We start from the raw sequence: 17,329 nt of genomic DNA, 5'->3' as shown, positions 1-17,329 counted from the left end.
ATCTGTGAGCACAGGCATTTTGAAAGTGCGTATCTGCCCTAACACGTCCTGCAAAGGAGAGCAGTATCTCGCTGCACCAAAAGCCGAGTGACGGAGGCTGCTGTACCCCTCGAAGGTATCTGTCACTCCCCTCCTGTGGCAAGACACATGCGGACTGGCCATCAGCATCCCCAAAGCAGCTGGCACGAAGCTCGAGACGTGGCCACGCACTCAGCCACACGAGCCATGCAGGGTGTTCCCCAGCTTCAAAAGTAGATTACTGTGTACAGCTACACACGTGTTTACTTGACCGAGGTCCATATTTAGACATGTGTACAGGTCCACAATCCCAAGCTGGTTATTCGGAGAAAACTCCCACCGCATGCAGAGAAATGTGTCTGCCTGGGCAGCTGAGGATTAAACCCTTAAATCCTCAGGAGCACCCATCTGCACATTTCTAAATAATCAAAGAAAAAAGAAAAGCAGGAAGAACCATGCCCATGTCACTGTGGACCTCTCCAACTCTCATCTACGTTTGGATTCAGAGAGCACGTGCACTTCTCTGACCTTGCCAATACACGTACTAAGGCTCAGCCCATCTTACTTTGAACAAGAATTTCTAAACCTCGTTACTCTATAATGCTGAGAAAATTTCCAGTTCTGTGACTTTATAGGCCCAAACAATTTTTCTGAAATCTTTTAAAACCGCTCAGATCGTTTACACAGCAGAGACAAAAACTTTGTAAAAGAAACAAAATGTCAGATCCTAAAATGTCTCTCTAACTGCTTCCCTTTCATGCATGGAATTGCATTCTACCACGCAATTCCGCAATTCATATTACTATGGCTTATCCAGGACTCTGAAACCATCAGTGAGAAACCACCTTGGTACTGGCACATAAAGTGGCTCCTCCATCACCAGCAAAAAACATGTTGAGGTGAATCTGGTTTGTTTGGCATCCACAGCGCTAGAGCCGTATGGTCAAGCCCTACTAGGAACTCTGGCTTTGCATCCATCTGCCAAAAATGCAGTGTATTTATATAAGCCTCACAAAAGCGTGGGTATTCACAATACTATAAAATTGTCTGCTAGATGTCAGTAGCATCACGTTATATTATCTAGACTGTAGTTATTAAAATGTTGATCCTAAGAATACAAGGCAACAAACCACTTTTAAATGACAAGAAAAGCTTCTCTGATGATACACGTTAACCAGTTAAAGTGTATTTTCCATTAAATTAATCAGATGAATAGAAAGTGTTGCAAGAAGTCATGTGTAGGCAGCGTGAACTTTTCGATGTCAATGTTACTATGACAACTGGATAACCTGGATTCATGGAAGAGATGATGGAATGAGATGATTTAAACAAAATCTCATACAACTGTGATGACTAAGTCAATTCTAATGTTTTTCCTTAAAATGATTCTTCTGTTCCTTCACAGCAGATAGCATTTAACTGGAAGATCGTACAAGATCTGAGAATTGTTAACACATAAATCAGTAAAGTTTATTGAGTAAATTTACAGACACACTGAAGCGAAGATTTTGTAATCTTTGCTCTTCAGCTTTTCAAAATCATGCCAGGAACGGGGCTGCCAAAGAACACAAGTAACAGTTGTGCATTTCAAACTTGCATTTGAAAAGGGGGTCCTAGAAAGTGTCATGTTAGACAACCGCCTTTCTGAAAATGAGAAAGCTCTGTAATTACATGCAGTGTTAGATCTATAGATACCTGCGCAAGCACAAATATTTAAAAAATAATCAGTATCAGTGCAGAGCTACATGGCACAAACTGCTAGGAAATTCACTTCCAAAACATATATATATATATATATAATCCAGGGTAATAAACGGTAAACTTTAATAAATACACTTGCTATACAATAGCAATACACAACAGTAATGAAAAATTCATGCATATTTTAATAGCAGACAATTGCAGAAACAACTTGTGTGGAAGCATTAAAGATCAGTAGAATGAAAAGACTATTTTTTTAAGTACCTAGACTTGCTATTCTTGTCTTAAAATTAATATTCAGGATACCTGGAGCCCACTTTCAAGCCAAAGGTAAGGACTTTTAACTGAGTGACTACTGGCAATAACAAGAATTTCACAGTGCTCTGAAAACTCATTCATTGATACACCGCCTGCGGCGCTGCCTCCCCCCTCCTTCATTAACATCTATATTTGTTACAGAAATTAGAGCAACGGCAGTGCATATTTCAAAGGCGCGGTCAATCCGAAGTCGTGCCTCGCGCTTATCTCCTCACGAGGCCGGGACGGTCAACTTTATTGCCTTCAGACATGTGGGCAGAGCCGTACGGCCCCCGCCGCCGGCCGCTGCCCCGTGGCAGGGCGCTTCCACCGGCGTCACCGCCGGGACGCCTCCTGCCACCGACATGGCCCGGCCGCACGTTTGCAGGACTGGCCTTTTAAAAAGTCAACCGTATAAACTGGGCAGTGACCAGATCGAGCCGCAGTTATACAAGAAGCAAGGAAATATTATGCAAGACCACAGGAAGTCAGAGGAGACAGCATTCTGGGCAGGCCTGGCAAGGAGTCTGTGTGAACTTCAGCTAACAAGCAAAGCTCGGTCATTGGCGCCAAATTCAGCAGAGAACATTCCCAGTGCTGCAAAGGATAACACTCCCCATGTTTTTGCCAGTGGGCTACGTTCCAGGACGCCATGTACCTGATGAAATGCAGATAAACCCGGGTCTTATTTTTCGCCAAGTCTTCACTTATTTTTAAAATTTGGAGCATATTTTTGTCCCAACGTTTGTTAGAAGTGGCAAATGGTTTGTTTTCATGGCTTTGCTAATAGACCGCTTGTTCTAACGCTCCCTGTAATTTCAACTACAATAAGTGACCTACAAAGAAAACGTTTGGCAGAAGCCTCATTTTTTCCACCCATCCTGCCCATCTCTACCTCCAGGCACTCTACTGATAGGAAATGTGAAGGTTATGGATTCCTTTTCCCTTGGCATTTTGGAATGACCACGGCAAGCGGACTTGGCACAAAAAGATGACACCCACCTTGCATACAACTGTACTATTTTAATCCGCTTCCATGCAGAAAGCAATTGGGTTTTTTTTTGCATTTTTGAGAACTACCTCATCCAGGTCCTACTTGGAGAAGACATCCATTTAAACGCAGCAAACTTGTTTCCAAAATGGCTAAAAAAATTAGCCTTAATGTGGCAAGTGTTCATCATCTAGCAAAACGCGAGTTGAGAGAAGTTTTATGCTTGTTCTAGGATTCACCTTTAAAACATCAACGATAAAAGCTCGGAGGTGGGAATCCATTTTGAGGTTCACACACACATACACGCTGCCAAACAAGAAGCGCAGCATGCAAGGTTCTTACACAACACAAAACAATTACCAATTGTGATGAGTGTAGACAAAGCATTCTCAAAGGAATCTATTTTATGTTTGTAATCACCCTCAAAAAACACACAATAGCGCTCTCCTTCCAGCAAACACATAATACAAACAAAAACCAAACCGTAGGACTGCCTTGACTGGGGATATGATTCTGAGAAGTATAATAGATCTCTAGTAGATACCGACTGCCAACCCCAATACCGATAGTAGAAGTTTTCGTCATTACCATCATTTACGGGAACAACAAATGTAGACAACTGTTAACAAGAGATTCCCATCTTGCCCTCAGTTTGCACATTAAAAGGTTCCCATAACTTACTGCTTTTGCAAAAACAATTAAACGAGCACGGCAGCACCACGGGAAAGTGAAAACGTTAGTAGTGACAACGCCTTCCTTGTTACCGGTGGTACAACAATGCCCAAAATTAATCATGAACATGACAACCAACACCAAATGCACACACAGTTGGACCTCTCCAACCAAAATAGACCCTTTCTACAGCCAGGTCCAGAGTTATAGCTGTTCTGAAGTGCAGTTGTTTCTCTAGTTGAAGAGAGCAATTCCTGTCCAGCAGAAAGAAGTCCAGCTGCATTTCTTGGGGCCTGAGTCAAGCATGGACTGGTGGTTTTAATATGGCCAGTCTAAAACATCTCGCAGTATCAAGTGTTGGCAGTAACCATAGTTGGACAGCAATTTCTTCATCCAAAACCACTACGGTCTAAACACACTGAAACACTCAGAAGTGCGCAAAGGAATAAGGAAAAACATGTTACCGGTATCCATTTCTACCAAATATCAAGGCAAAAATCTCCTGGTTACAAGGCCTCTGGTCTCTACAGGGAATGCTCTTGTGCTGGAGCCTTTCTCTGAAGCAATTACAGTGCTGTTTCTGAACACCTATTCCCAGGAATTTAATATCCTTGAGCTTTACAGCTCTATCAGGAATGGAGACAGAGACACACTATAACAGTGTAAATCTTGACTCTGTAAGAAAACAAGCTAAAAGAGGATAGTTCTTCTAATCACTGCCTCATCTTCTATTAAAAGTACATCTTCTATTAAAATTTCTTTTGATGACTGCATTTCCCAGTAGTTTAAAGGCAACACACACCCAGCCAAAACCCTCCTCCGAACTTCCCGTATGCAATTGATAGTCAACTACAACAAACTATAATACACCTACCACCACAAGCAATACAGCATTCACTTTCTCCAGGCGGAGGAGCAGATGTTCTGACTCTCAATAGCTAGTATATCTCTAGGCTGAGACCATCTCTTTATTTTCCTTCAGTACAGTATTTTCATATTAAACAGCTTTACTGTATGTCCTACAACAACGCCTGGTATGTGGGCAAACTAAATACTTTCAAAATGGCATGAAACATGGTACTGCAACAGATTTGCCCACCAAATATTTCCTTCTTACAACTTTGTAAATCAGAACTGACTTCCTACACAAATAACTGTGTTAGAACAGTTGCTGCTCTGCTTTCCTCATACCTTACTGAGTGTTTGACCATTTCATTTGCTTAATCCACCAGCTAACAGAAGTAGAACCCAAGTGAAACGATCCTGAAAATCCCTTTTAAGAGGAGTAAAGGTTCACACTACACACAGTTTATACCATATTTTCCTCAAAGGTATTTTCACAAAGCAGTACCCAGAAGTCTGAGGCAGGAACTGAACCCCATTTTCATAAAAGTTCTAGACATATTATCAGACTTCAAAGTGCTCAAATTACTTTGGTACAAAACCCAGAGCACTCAAGTCTGTTTAGTTAAATACAAACAGAAGCTAAGGAACCCAACTGACAGGAGCACACAGCTCAATGTACAAATGACTCATTAGGCTCATTCCACAGCTGTAACCTACTCAAAATGCAATACAATATAAAATCATTTTATGTTTATGCATCGATTCCCTCTGAAAGAATACAATATAAAATCATTTTATGTTTATGCTGCACTCATCACATCGATTCCCTCTGAAATACTGCTCTATAATGACTTCATGTTGACGTGGTTTGTTCTTAAAGCTTTTAACAGGATAATCTGTAGACACCCTTCCCCTTTCAGCTTTGTCTTTAGGTGGCCCTCTGCTCCACATTAGCCATCACTACAGCTGAAATCCTTATTGTAACCTGCAATACAGACTTTGTTCCCTGCTCATTTTATTTCCCAGGCTGGAAGAGCACTGAAGAGTCATTTCTTTTATAGTAAGTATAATTTGCTGTCATCCTCCCTGTTTAAAATAATTTTTTTAAAAAATTAGAAAGCAAGAACATTGGTCACCACAGTTTGTTGCCTTGTGTTTGCCCTTAGAGAAACTGGAATTTGTTACACCGTGTCTATAGTAGAGCTTAGTTCTGGGGGATGGAGATGTTGTCCTAAGATTTGGCAGGCAAAGGGAAAGGAGCAGTGCTATACAGATAACACGGCTTCTTGTATTATTTTCTTCAGGCCCTACGTGTGCAGTATGCAAAGCTGCCAATAAAGCCTATATAAAATGTCATGGTTTCCTCAATGTCTTCTTTACACTGCCCTCTCCAGTCCTGCCCTGCCACCCATATGCAGGAAAAGACTTAACGTGAATGAAGATCCACAGGCTTCAGTCTACACGAAGGAGCTTGTGTACACTAAACTCCCTAAACCTGTGTAAGATTAGTTTTGTAACTCAGCACTGCTTTCCTTACTTATGGCTCTCAAAGAAATTGGGAGCAAATGAATGCCAGCTGAAACCCTGCTGAACTCCCCATCTGCAGAAAAGACTGGTTTTGCTGTGCTGGTCAAAACCCTTCTTTTCTGTTCTTATTGCCCTGCAGGTTGCTTACCTGCCTGCTTCGCGACGAAATCTGAAAGAGTAAGGGGGTTCATCATCTCCCAGACACTTTCAGGGTGTTGCAATCCCCTGCCACCACTACCACCCCATTGCCTCAATTGCTCAGAGTGTCTATATTGCACATGGATCTTGTACAAATGGAGAGCCAAATGCAAAGGTGAAGCAAATGAAGGCGTAGGTCACCTGTCAGCATGTGGGTGTAACCTACATATTGAGAGATAATATGGAGTGGTGCAGTAAAGAAAGTAATTAAGCAGGTGACGTAAGAAGAGTGAGAGACAGTCAAACTCCTTCCATTTGACAGCCCCCTGTTTAAGCATTTTCAAGTTAGTTTTATCACACAAGATTCTTGCCAACATCGCTACGGCATTGTGTTAGGCATAGAAATAGAAAGTCTCTACTTTAAAAAGTTTACAGTCTAAATAAATAAGACACACAAAGGGTGGAAGGAAGGATATACTACCATCCCAGTTTTCCAGACTGGGGAGCGAGGATAATTACAGAGATCAGCCACCCCCTCCAGACTACGTTACCAGCCAAATGCCCCCAGTCCCCAGCAGGACAAAGAGCCTGGGCCAGGCGAGCAGGGCTTTCGGAGAGGCTGTGGTGGGGAAAGGCAATGGGAGGAGCAGCTGTAGGGACCAGAACCTCTTGCTGAAGCTGCTATTCAGCAGCCAGGTCAGCAACCAGACACAGCTTTCACAGCCAGCTCTACCAAGAGCAGCGAACAAGCTCAAGAGACAGAATCCAAGAAATGGTTTTATTCAGCTTGGCTGCACTTTGGCGCAGGTCCCCATGCCAAAGAGGCTTTGTTCAGGTCAGCCTCACGGTTAACAAACAAAAGCAGGGTTGGGGGGTTTGTTTTTCTTAAATGGGAAATAATGGGTGTTTCGAAACACCAGCATTAAGTTTCCCTCAAGATATCTGCACTTGCCTCTATTTCGTTTTCAAGCCAGCACATGCCTAAGCGAACACGATAGTCCCCTTTTGTGAATCACTGGGAACATAAATATGGCTTAGCTGTTACGTAAAAGCCAGTAGCAGCCTTAAGACAACTTGAGCACAGAAAGGATGTTCTCATAAAAACATCCCTCTGATTAGTAATGGCAATAAACACATCCTTCAAATTATTTTCTAGGGAAAAACTAAGAACTGGAGTTATTAACAGTAACTGATAATCTTACAGCTGCAGCTCATAAACAGCCTGCCCGCAGCTGAATCAAGCTGCGTTCCATCAGTCAAATGAAAAATCTTCCTCCAAATCATGCTGTAAAAGTGCTGCGTTAAACAATAAAGGGGGTCACACACACCACCCCCACCCCCCAAATGTCTACCTTTTCTTAAAAATGTGAGTAATGCTATTTTTTTAAGACTAAGCATCATCATCTTGGCTAGATGGGGCACTGGTTTCCTCCTCTGCAAGTGAAGGTCACCCATCTCATTTGCAGAAGTTTACAAATTCTTTCTCTCTACATTCCCTGACGCACATGAGTCAGCTTCAAGGGTGACGGGAAGTGGGTTGCCCAGGTCAATATGGGGATACACCGGAAGAAGTAAACCAAGAGCTACACTCGTCATGGCTTTCCTTTGTGACAGAGGTTCCCTTTAAGGAGGGATGGAAAAATCCAGGAACAGCTGGAATCAGTGGTAAGCAAAGCCCCACTGCTCCTCCAAAGACAGCTCTTCCCTCCTGGTGAGGGCAACACGCAGAGGCCTTTCCCAAAGGCTCACCCCTTCACAAGGGCTCTCCCCTTCAGAAAACCGGGCAAATGCAGCCTTCCCAGTAGAATCATCTGGGAAAAGCTCTACAGGAAGTGTTTCCACCAATTCCCAATCTTCTTTCACACAATATGAAACACGCTGGAGGCAACCGAGTCCCCTGTAAAAATCCTGGAGCAGAATATACCTATAAATTGTCTCTAGGTTTGTATTCCAGAGAATACTGGCTAAACTTAGGCACAACTGCCTAAAGAGTCGTGGCATGATAAAACCATTTAATGTTGAATGTCTTCTTGCACATGTATGCTGCCATTCCATGGATCATTCAAAAAACATATTCATTCTAGCAAGCTTCATATCAGCTTTAAATCAATACTCTCAATAATTACTTAAGAGTAATACTGTCATTGCCATCAGCTGATGCGCTATTTCATTGTAATGGCATATAAAAATCTAACCAGGCACAACAATGCATACAACCTCAGAAGATACTCTGGTATTTGCAACAAGTTTTGGATACAAATTGTATGACAGCTAAAAGTTTGGCACATTCCTGGCAACATTCCCCATTTACAAATGTAGACATACACAGAGGGGTGGGGGGTGGGGGGTTTAGTGTTTGTTAATGTCACAAAGATCTTTGAAGTATTGTGACGACAAGCACCCAGTAACACCAAGCATTTACTGGAATAGAAGGTGACACAATTGTGAATGGACAGGGCTTGGAAGACCAACACCAGCCTCAAGAATGCCCCAAACACAATGACGGAAAAGGGTTGCTTTGTAGTTTATCATACAAATGCAAGTGCGAATTACAACTGTGATACCAAGAGTTTAAGTACCTTTTTATGGCAGTAAAGGCCTTAGATATGCTAATGTTGAAACAAAATACAAGGAATGTTCTTGAAAGTGTAATTCCACTACCTTTATAAAAACTGCTTAATAACCATCCCGCTTCATACTTCCTTCAGCTTATTGCCTAAGCAAATATTTATCTTACAAACATGACTATGTCTTGAAGGAAAAATACTATACAGTAACTTTGAACACTATTAGACAACTTGCACCAAAATTTTCAGCCCTGAATGGTTTTTTTCCCAGTGCTAAAATTTTAAAGTTCATAAGCCCTCTGGCACTATACATTAGCAACAGCTTTCCCTTTTCTTAAAAGAAGAGCAAGAGTGCACAATTTTAGATTTCACGCAACTTATTCAAGCCACTGTATTGGCTTCTTAAACTGAAGTCATTCAGTGAATCACTTTCCATGTATTAATTAATATAGACTAAGGGACTCAGAAGCTGACTACCTGAAGAAAACGCATGTACTAGGCCAAAGGTGGATATTGCCTGGGATCACTACACTTCAAGATATTATTATTATATCTGTTACTTAAAGCAATAGCTTTCCTGGGAAAGACAAACATTTCTATCTCTCACCGTACATAGGCAGGTTTTCAAGAACATGACTCTGAAATTATCAGTCCTTCAAGCATAACCAAATTAGAAATTCTGCAACATGCTGGTTTCATCTCTCCCACATTTTGACTTTCTTTGTCATATCAGGAGTCAGTAATGGGGGCCACGGGGCACAGAAGGACTTTATTGCTATGTTTTCAATTATACTACTGTCTTTAAAAAGCTGTTCACACAACCAAAGCTAGAGAAGACCTTTAACATCGCCAAGTCGTGCTTCCTGACTAACCCAATCCAAAGATGACTAAATATTTTCATCAGATCTCGTAAGTTTTTAAAGCAATTGCAGTTTTTGAAAGAAAGGGACTGTTTTGAGTTCAAGGCCTCAAGTGATGAGGGTTTCATGAGTAGTGTAAAAGGAATACCTAATAGTTTGGTTTAGCAGATAAACTTAAGGACGTTTCCTGAAAGGAAGACAGGAACTTAATTCAGGTCAAGCCACCAAATCAGATTCACGTATGTGTCTTGTGGCTTCCAGGAAAATAAAGGAGATTTGGCAAAAAAACCTCCAATTGAGTCAAACACCAGAAAAAAAAGAGAAAAAAAAAAGCTTTTCATTAAAAAGAGGCGAAAGATTTCTTAAGTCTCATTCAAATGAAATTTAAATCATCCAGTTTTAGATTAACAATGTAGCACAACACAGGAATTCAGAAAGTTTATTAAAATGAAGCCAAATTTCAAATGTTCCAGCACTCTCCAAATGTTTTGACAATTTCTCAATCCCATCCCTATATTTTAGTCTAACACTAGCTCTTGTTTCCCCTGTGCACTGGAAAATTATTTAAAAAAAAAATACTTATTTTTACAGAAAATATTCGCTCTACCAACTGCATCTGCAGCTCTTCTAATGCTCAGTAACCAATTGTTAAAAACTTGCACGTTATATCTTACCTTCATTTACCTAACTCTAACCAAGTGTATTTTGATATATTAGATAATGAGTAACAAATATTTGCAATAGATTAAGTTCACATTTCAGTCGTTTCAAATAGTTTCTAAATGATCCTGGTAATCTTATTACACATATACCTTCAGACAGACTGCTTGCTATCAAGTGCCATAAGTTACACCCACATGATTCATCCATTAGGAGAATTGCTCAGTTTAAAAAAAAAACAAAACCAACAACCACAACAAAACATACAACCCTCCCCATATCCCTACTAATTTTAGCCTCTCCCTAGATAACACAATTTCCTGAAAAAAAAAAAGAGAGGGTCAGACTGCTCACACTCTTCTAGTGCCAAAATGTTATTTGTAAAAGTAGTTGAAGGTGTGCAGTAATTCATATCCAAATATAAAGGGATGCTGCAGTGCTCCAGCTTTCTGTTCTGGCCGGGCTGCAGAGAATGAGGTGAAAACAACAGGGAATTAATGATTTTTTTGAAAAATATCAAGGCAGACGATGGAGCACACTGTAGGACTCAGCACTCATGGCTTTTCTGCAGTAAAAGCCCCACTAGAACATGGGACCCAAGTCCGGGGCCACCGCTATGGCTCTGGCTTCCAGGGACAGCCTCCAGGCCAAAAGCAACAAGACAGCTAAGATGTTAAACTGGTCAGGGGCATGGCAGCGTGGAAGGTGAGAAACGGCGTCTCATGGGATATATTGGTCATCGGTGCAACCCTCCCCAGAGCAGGAACAAGCTAACGGCCACGCCAGCATGAGCAAGCCCAGCGGAAAGTCTGGTTTGCAGCTCAAAGAAACTTAAGGTAGGTTTGACACCAGCCCAGATCAGTAAGAAATAGCACCATTTGCCCACCACCAATTTCATAAATACATCCGTCACTTTACAGATCTGAAGGGCTGAAGCAGATACTTGTGGGGGAATCATCATTCTGTACAACCTCACCCTTATCTCTGGAAAAGGAGCACTGCGTTTACAGAGCAGACAGTGACTTAATCACCACTACACCTACTTAGGAAAAAAATAGCTGAGGAGTCGTATTAGTTGCTGTGAGTTATCTTAAGATCACGGCAGGGCAATAACTCTTAAGGTTACTGATGATACAGTAAAGAAAACAAACAAACAAACCTCAGCCAAATCCCGTAAATGGCCACAGCCCGGTTGTTCTCTCCATCGCAATCCTCCTTTACTGCCCGTCCCCATTCCGGCCTGGGGTTTTTATTCGAGTAGGTCACAGCTGGGATTTAGGGGCAGGCCTCAAGAAGTGGGAGCCTCCAAAAGTAGGGGCAAGGTATGGGCAAGGCACATTTTTAGGAGCTTCCTTTACTTCTCCTGTGTCTTCTTTGAAACACCAATAAGTTGTTGAGATCCTTTTGGAAAAGAGTCAGTTTGGTTCTACAGACACGCCACAAATATTTGAGATTAAAACATATGCTACTAAAAGTCTCTCTGCTTGAAAGCAGATCACTATATAAATACATACAACGGAGCAGAATGAAGCAGCATTTGTAACTTGGGGGATGGTTCAACGTATTTGCATTAGGAGTGAAAAACGCTAAGGAGCTGTATTATCCTGGTTTTGTCCCACTTCAGAGAAGAAACAAAATAAGCAGTGTACTACTTCTTCCTGCCCAGATGCACAGAACTTGTTCATAAAGCTGCAATAGGCCAATATTAATCACACACCCACAGGCTAATATAAAGCATTTGCAAAGTTTCTAAATTTTTCAGACAATCTTTTTGGAGGCAACACCCTAAACATTCCCTTAATCAAAGAAAAATGCTGATTCCACATATTCATGCACAGAGGAAGGGTCAAGACTAGGACACTTCTTTGAAGATCAGACATAAAAATTCAAGTAAAGCAACTTTGCTTCTTGTCTCGCAAAATATTTGATGAGTTTCTATAGAATAGAATATGGAACATTTGCTATATCGTGCAATGCAATGGACAGAGAAACAAAATGGATATGTTATCCTAGTCCAAACTCTTTGCAATAACAGTTAAGTAAATTAAATTACAAGCCTAACTGTTTTAAGACCTAAATATGCATATTGACCAGAATTTATTATGGTAGATTTCGTTTCAGCTAAATTTTCTAGACCTAAATAAAGTCACAGAGGAAAGAACCAAAATCATAATTAGATTTGAGCTCAAGAAGTAGAAAGCATAATTAAACGAGAGTTACTTTGGAACATTAGTTATTTATCAGCCAGTTGGCCTACTGTACTTCATTAATGTACTTTTCAAATGCACAGTAAAATAGTTTCCCATTTTACAGACTTCAGGAAGAAGTAGTATTGCAAATTCAAGAAAGCTGTTATTTTTTTCTTATATAAACATTCAAGACTTTTATCCTCAGCAGATAACTACTTTACTATATTGCCTTTTAAGCAAATGGAGCACAAGACTGATAAATAAGAAAAAAAAAATTGCCAGCTGCATAATAACCGTATTTGGACTTATGTCTAATTTAAGAGAAGGGTTCTGTCAACCTTGTGCCAGCTACTAGGACTGAAATTATTTATAACTACTAAGATATACAGGACACCATGAATATTGGAGTAATTAACAGAACGGCATTTCACAAATAGCTTTAGAGGAATAAAAACATTCCACACATCAAATTATTTTTAAATATGACCTGCCCTTTGTATTGCTCATTTCCTTACTCTATCCTATTTCCTAGTTTTAAAAGGTTATCCATTTGAAAATAATAGCAAAAAGTTCAATACTTGCAGAGTTCTGCCCCAATTACACCTAGCAGCAGCTCCTACTTGGAACCTAAAACCAAAAATCTTAATGTTTATGAAACCCTCACAGTCAAATACATTACAGAAGGGCAGAGAGATCCATTTTTAGTACCCATGATGTGTCTCCTAAATTAGCAGCATAATCCCAAAACTCCTATTAGCAGACAACCCCCAATATGCAAGATGTTCCCTATGTTCCACACAGGATAAACAGGACAGAGGAGGGCCTACATCAGAAGATGAAGTGAAAAGGACATGACAAAGAGAGGTGCTGTATGCTAAGGGGTGTTAGATTGTTAAACTGCTCTGGGGCTAAGTGCTAAATGACAGCAGAGCCAGGCCTTGTGGCATCCCTGCACAGCACAAATCCTCGGGAGCCCAGATACCTTTGGGAGGGTGGTAGACACCAGGAAGGCCTGGCACCGCACACCACTTCCCTCGGTGAAAGCTATTTGGTCCTCATTAAGCTCAAACGCTTCGGGGCTCTATAGAGGTGAAGCCAGAGCAGTTGGGCAGCAGAAGTCAAGCTGTTCCAAGCAGGCCAGGACGCCAAGTCTGAGCTCAGCCCCAGCTCTGCTACGAGCCATTGCAGGCAAAGGGAGACGCGGAGGCACGCGTGCGGCCTGCCGTTCCTCACTCATGTGCCCTTGGGCCACCCGCTGGTAGAAAAGCCCTTTCCACTTCTGTAGAAATACAGCAGGGTGGTGAATGTAGAAACCAGAAGGGGTGAAATCAAAGTATGATGAGTATGACTGGCCAGAGCCATTAAATAAGACTTGCAAGCTATGAAGGACTTGCATTTCTGGTGCAGAAACCCAAACCCAGATTTCTTAATCTTAACATACTATGCATGTGCTAAACAGACAATCTCAACAGATTGTTCATCATGAATTCAGATTACATTTCCTTTTGGTAACTCCAAATACAAAAAATTGTAAGGGCGGATGTTAACGTAGAAGCACATAGGAGTAAATTAAATACGTGGGCTGTGCATGGGGAGATGTTGAGAAATAACAAAACTTGAACAACCTTTTTATTAGTCTGCAAACCAAAGCATTCAAAGCTCCATCAGCTGAAATACATAAAATGAGGTTTACATAAACATAGGGAACAACTTACATTGGCAAGAGGATGGACAAGATCATCTAATTCACCACCACCACAGAAGAATAGGCAAGAGGTAGTGTACCTGACAATACTGACATACCTTAAAACAGAAACCATGCTGGCTAGAACAAAACTGAGACTGTACGTTTCCTGAGGTCTGCAGTTTAACACCTTGGCACATCCAAACACTCACATTTCCTGGCATCTGAAATTCATGCAACAAGAGCAAGCAACTACCTGAGCTCTGGAGCACGGTGCCGGCAGGACCGTTTCCTCATCCGGAGGAGGAGCGGCCAAGAGTGACCTCAGCTTGGCAAAATCGCTCTCCTGAAGTAAAGGTCAGTGAAAACTGAGGCACAAATTGTCTCATTAGAGGGGCTCAACATCTAGTAAAGCCCAAAGCGAAAGGGTAATTGACAGTTACCTGGGAAGAATCTGGTTTGTTTACTATCTGGACCAGAAGAAGTTAAACAGATTTATATAACATTACATCCTTAGGATCACAAAATAGTACTGTACAATTATACAGGGACCATTAGTACAGAATCCCCCTGAGCTGCAAAACTGGTTTTATTTTTCAGACTACTGGAAAACAAACACAAAACTCAAAAGGTGAAGCCAAATGATGGATCATACTCATTAGTACCTGACTTGTCCTGAGCCTAGTTTCAAACTGTTCTCAAACATCCAGATGTTGTCCATCCAGAACAGTCCATTTAACACACCAACCATTCCTAACAAAATAACTATGTAGCTAAAATATTCAAAAATATATGGTGACTGCGTAATTAATAACCACACCAAGATATTCTACATGAATGTTCTAATTAAATTGGGATTTATCTACTAATTGCAGTTGTACTGCACAATGATTACAGATGTTTTTTCTTTAGCTTTTACTTTTTTACTAAGTTGCGTTTTACCCTTTTACTCCTCCTTTTCCAAGTTTCTAATTACCGGCATTCTAAGAAACATTGGACTTTGTATTCAATATCAATAAAGATTTTTTAAAAAATTAAGTTAAAATAATAATATTAATCTCAGCTCAGTATCCTAGACTAACCTCAAACATGGGAAATCAGACTACTGAAAGTACTCTAAGATTTGTTATAAAGCAAGCAACTGCTCTTTTTAGAGCTTCACATAAGAACCTGAGGATGCTTTTCAACTTAAATGGACCATTTAAAGAATCAAAGACTATCTTCCATAGAGCATCTGTTTGACAGTAAGAGAACTGCTCCTTTAAACATATGTTCCAGAGCTGCCTGCAAACCTGGTAAACCTGATTACCCCCACCACCTTTTCTCCCTGGAATCGATTTATAAATGCTATTAGCAAGTCAGGTTAGAGTTTCTAGCAGTATATCTGGATAGAGATCAAGCAAATAATACAACAACTGTTGAATTCAAGGCAATAAAACTATTCTATAATAGTATTGAGAAACTAAAAAAAAAAATAAAATATATATTTTGCTTCAATAGGCTACATAGGGTACGTCCCCAGTACATACGTATGTACCTACCAGCACAGACAGGGAGGCACAAGCACACTATCCTTAATCCCTCAACTGCTACTCTCAGGGTTCTTCCACAAACATTAATTTACACAACAATCCCATGAGCCATGTAACAATTAGCCTAGTTCTGAGAGAGACAGAAAATTGCCACTGAAATGTCACAATATTTACTTAAAATCAGTGACAGAGTTGGGATTAGTGTTCAGACTTTAGTCTGGTGAAGTTTCTCTGTTGTATCTGAAGAGTATTTCCCCAAAGCACTTCAGCATGCTGTCCTGCAAGTGCTCAATCCCTCACTGTGTTTGAAAATAAGAGGTTAAAACTGAAGAGATTATGAGTGCCTCATTAAAAAGAGATGATACAATGAATGCAGTGTATTATCAATACGTTCACTATTTCATTATTCTCATTCCTGTGAACTACTATAACACAGTTTTATAACTACCGCGTACTGTACTACAATTTTTTACTCTCATGTTCAACACAAGAGGACACAAAACGTACCCATATTTTATACCCTACGAGGAAGATTGATACCTAGAACAAAATACATTTGAGGAAATTGTTTAACCTTAATACACTAATGTTCAATAAACTGAGGGTAGCTACTTGGAAAATGCATGGTTTACACTACAATACTTCCCCTATTACATCGTCAGAGGGTGACTCAATAAAAGGGAGCTACTATACAAACTAAAAAACAGCGTTTAAAGTTTAGTGCATCATTGACTGGAAAGTACACATGACAAACAACAAGATAAAATTCTTAGTCTGTAAATCACATCGTTTATGAACACAATCTGTTGTCAGAACAGCAACCTGAGCCGATACTAGACTCAGCCTTGTGACTGCCCGCTGTAGAAAACAAGCTGAATAAATACCCTGTTGCGAGACTTTGTGGACCTTTATTCGCTTGCTCAGCCTTCACCGCGTCAGTGCCCTCACCCATCCACAGAAACTGTCTATCGGCTCGGAGCCACCACCAGATACTCCTCCTCTCAATCTCCACCTGTGACTGCTGTGTCGGGGATCGTGAGCTTTATTTTGATGTTCGATCTCGGGAACCAAAAGGGAAATATGCAACTACAAAAAACTACCACGTTACTTTTAATCCCTTTGGAAGGTTCATTAGGGGAATGGGGAAATGTCTGGCTTCCCACCCGTGTGGGTACGGAGCGCCCGGCGCGGCGTGCTCGCAGCCCTCGAGGAAAACTCGCTGACACTTGAGGAACTCCACGGCCCGCAGGAGATGCGAGTCCCCGCAGAACGCGGCCGGATTCTTCTCGGGCTCTATTACTTTTATACAATTAGTAAGCGTGTGCCGAGCCCGCCAATTACACCCAGCCCATTTTAATTATGGAACACGCTTTGCTAAGGCTGCCACCCTTTAAAACCCCCGTCTCCTTGAATGAAAAATAATTTCCTAATAACTAGGTTTTAATTGATAGCGAGTGAATAAACCCTGCCCCCACGTGTACTAAACTGACCGCACCAGAGCGGCGGACCCGCACCGGCGGGCTGGCCGGTGGGTGCAGCCGCCCGCCCCCATCCCCGGGGTGCACCTGCCCGCCTGCAGCCCCCGCCGGGCACGGGCCTTCGCTCCGGGTGGCGGCGGCCGGGGCAGGGGCCGGTTACCCGCGGCTG

General features: G+C 41.4%; 1 protein-coding gene across 2 annotated transcripts in view; it reads right to left on the bottom strand.

The window, feature by feature from the left end:
- EPAS1 (endothelial PAS domain protein 1) overlaps positions 1–14,301 on the bottom strand; it is a 78,361-nt gene extending 64,060 nt beyond the window's left edge. For both annotated transcript variants that reach the window (XM_014950850.1, XM_014950851.1), the window contains exon 1: positions 14,270–14,301. In XM_014950850.1, coding sequence (XP_014806336.1) covers positions 14,270–14,286 — 17 coding nt within the window. In that variant the 5' untranslated portion in view covers positions 14,287–14,301. The remainder of the gene's footprint in view (positions 1–14,269) is intronic.
- Positions 14,302–17,329: the final 3,028 nt, after the last annotated feature.

Source organism: Calidris pugnax, unplaced genomic scaffold (genome assembly GCF_001431845.1).
Source record: "Calidris pugnax isolate Ruff unplaced genomic scaffold, ASM143184v1 scaffold24, whole genome shotgun sequence".
NCBI lineage: Eukaryota > Metazoa > Chordata > Aves > Charadriiformes > Scolopacidae > Calidris > Calidris pugnax.
The sequence above is the reverse complement of the archived record's forward strand: the minus strand, read 5'-3'. Positions and strand labels throughout refer to the sequence as shown.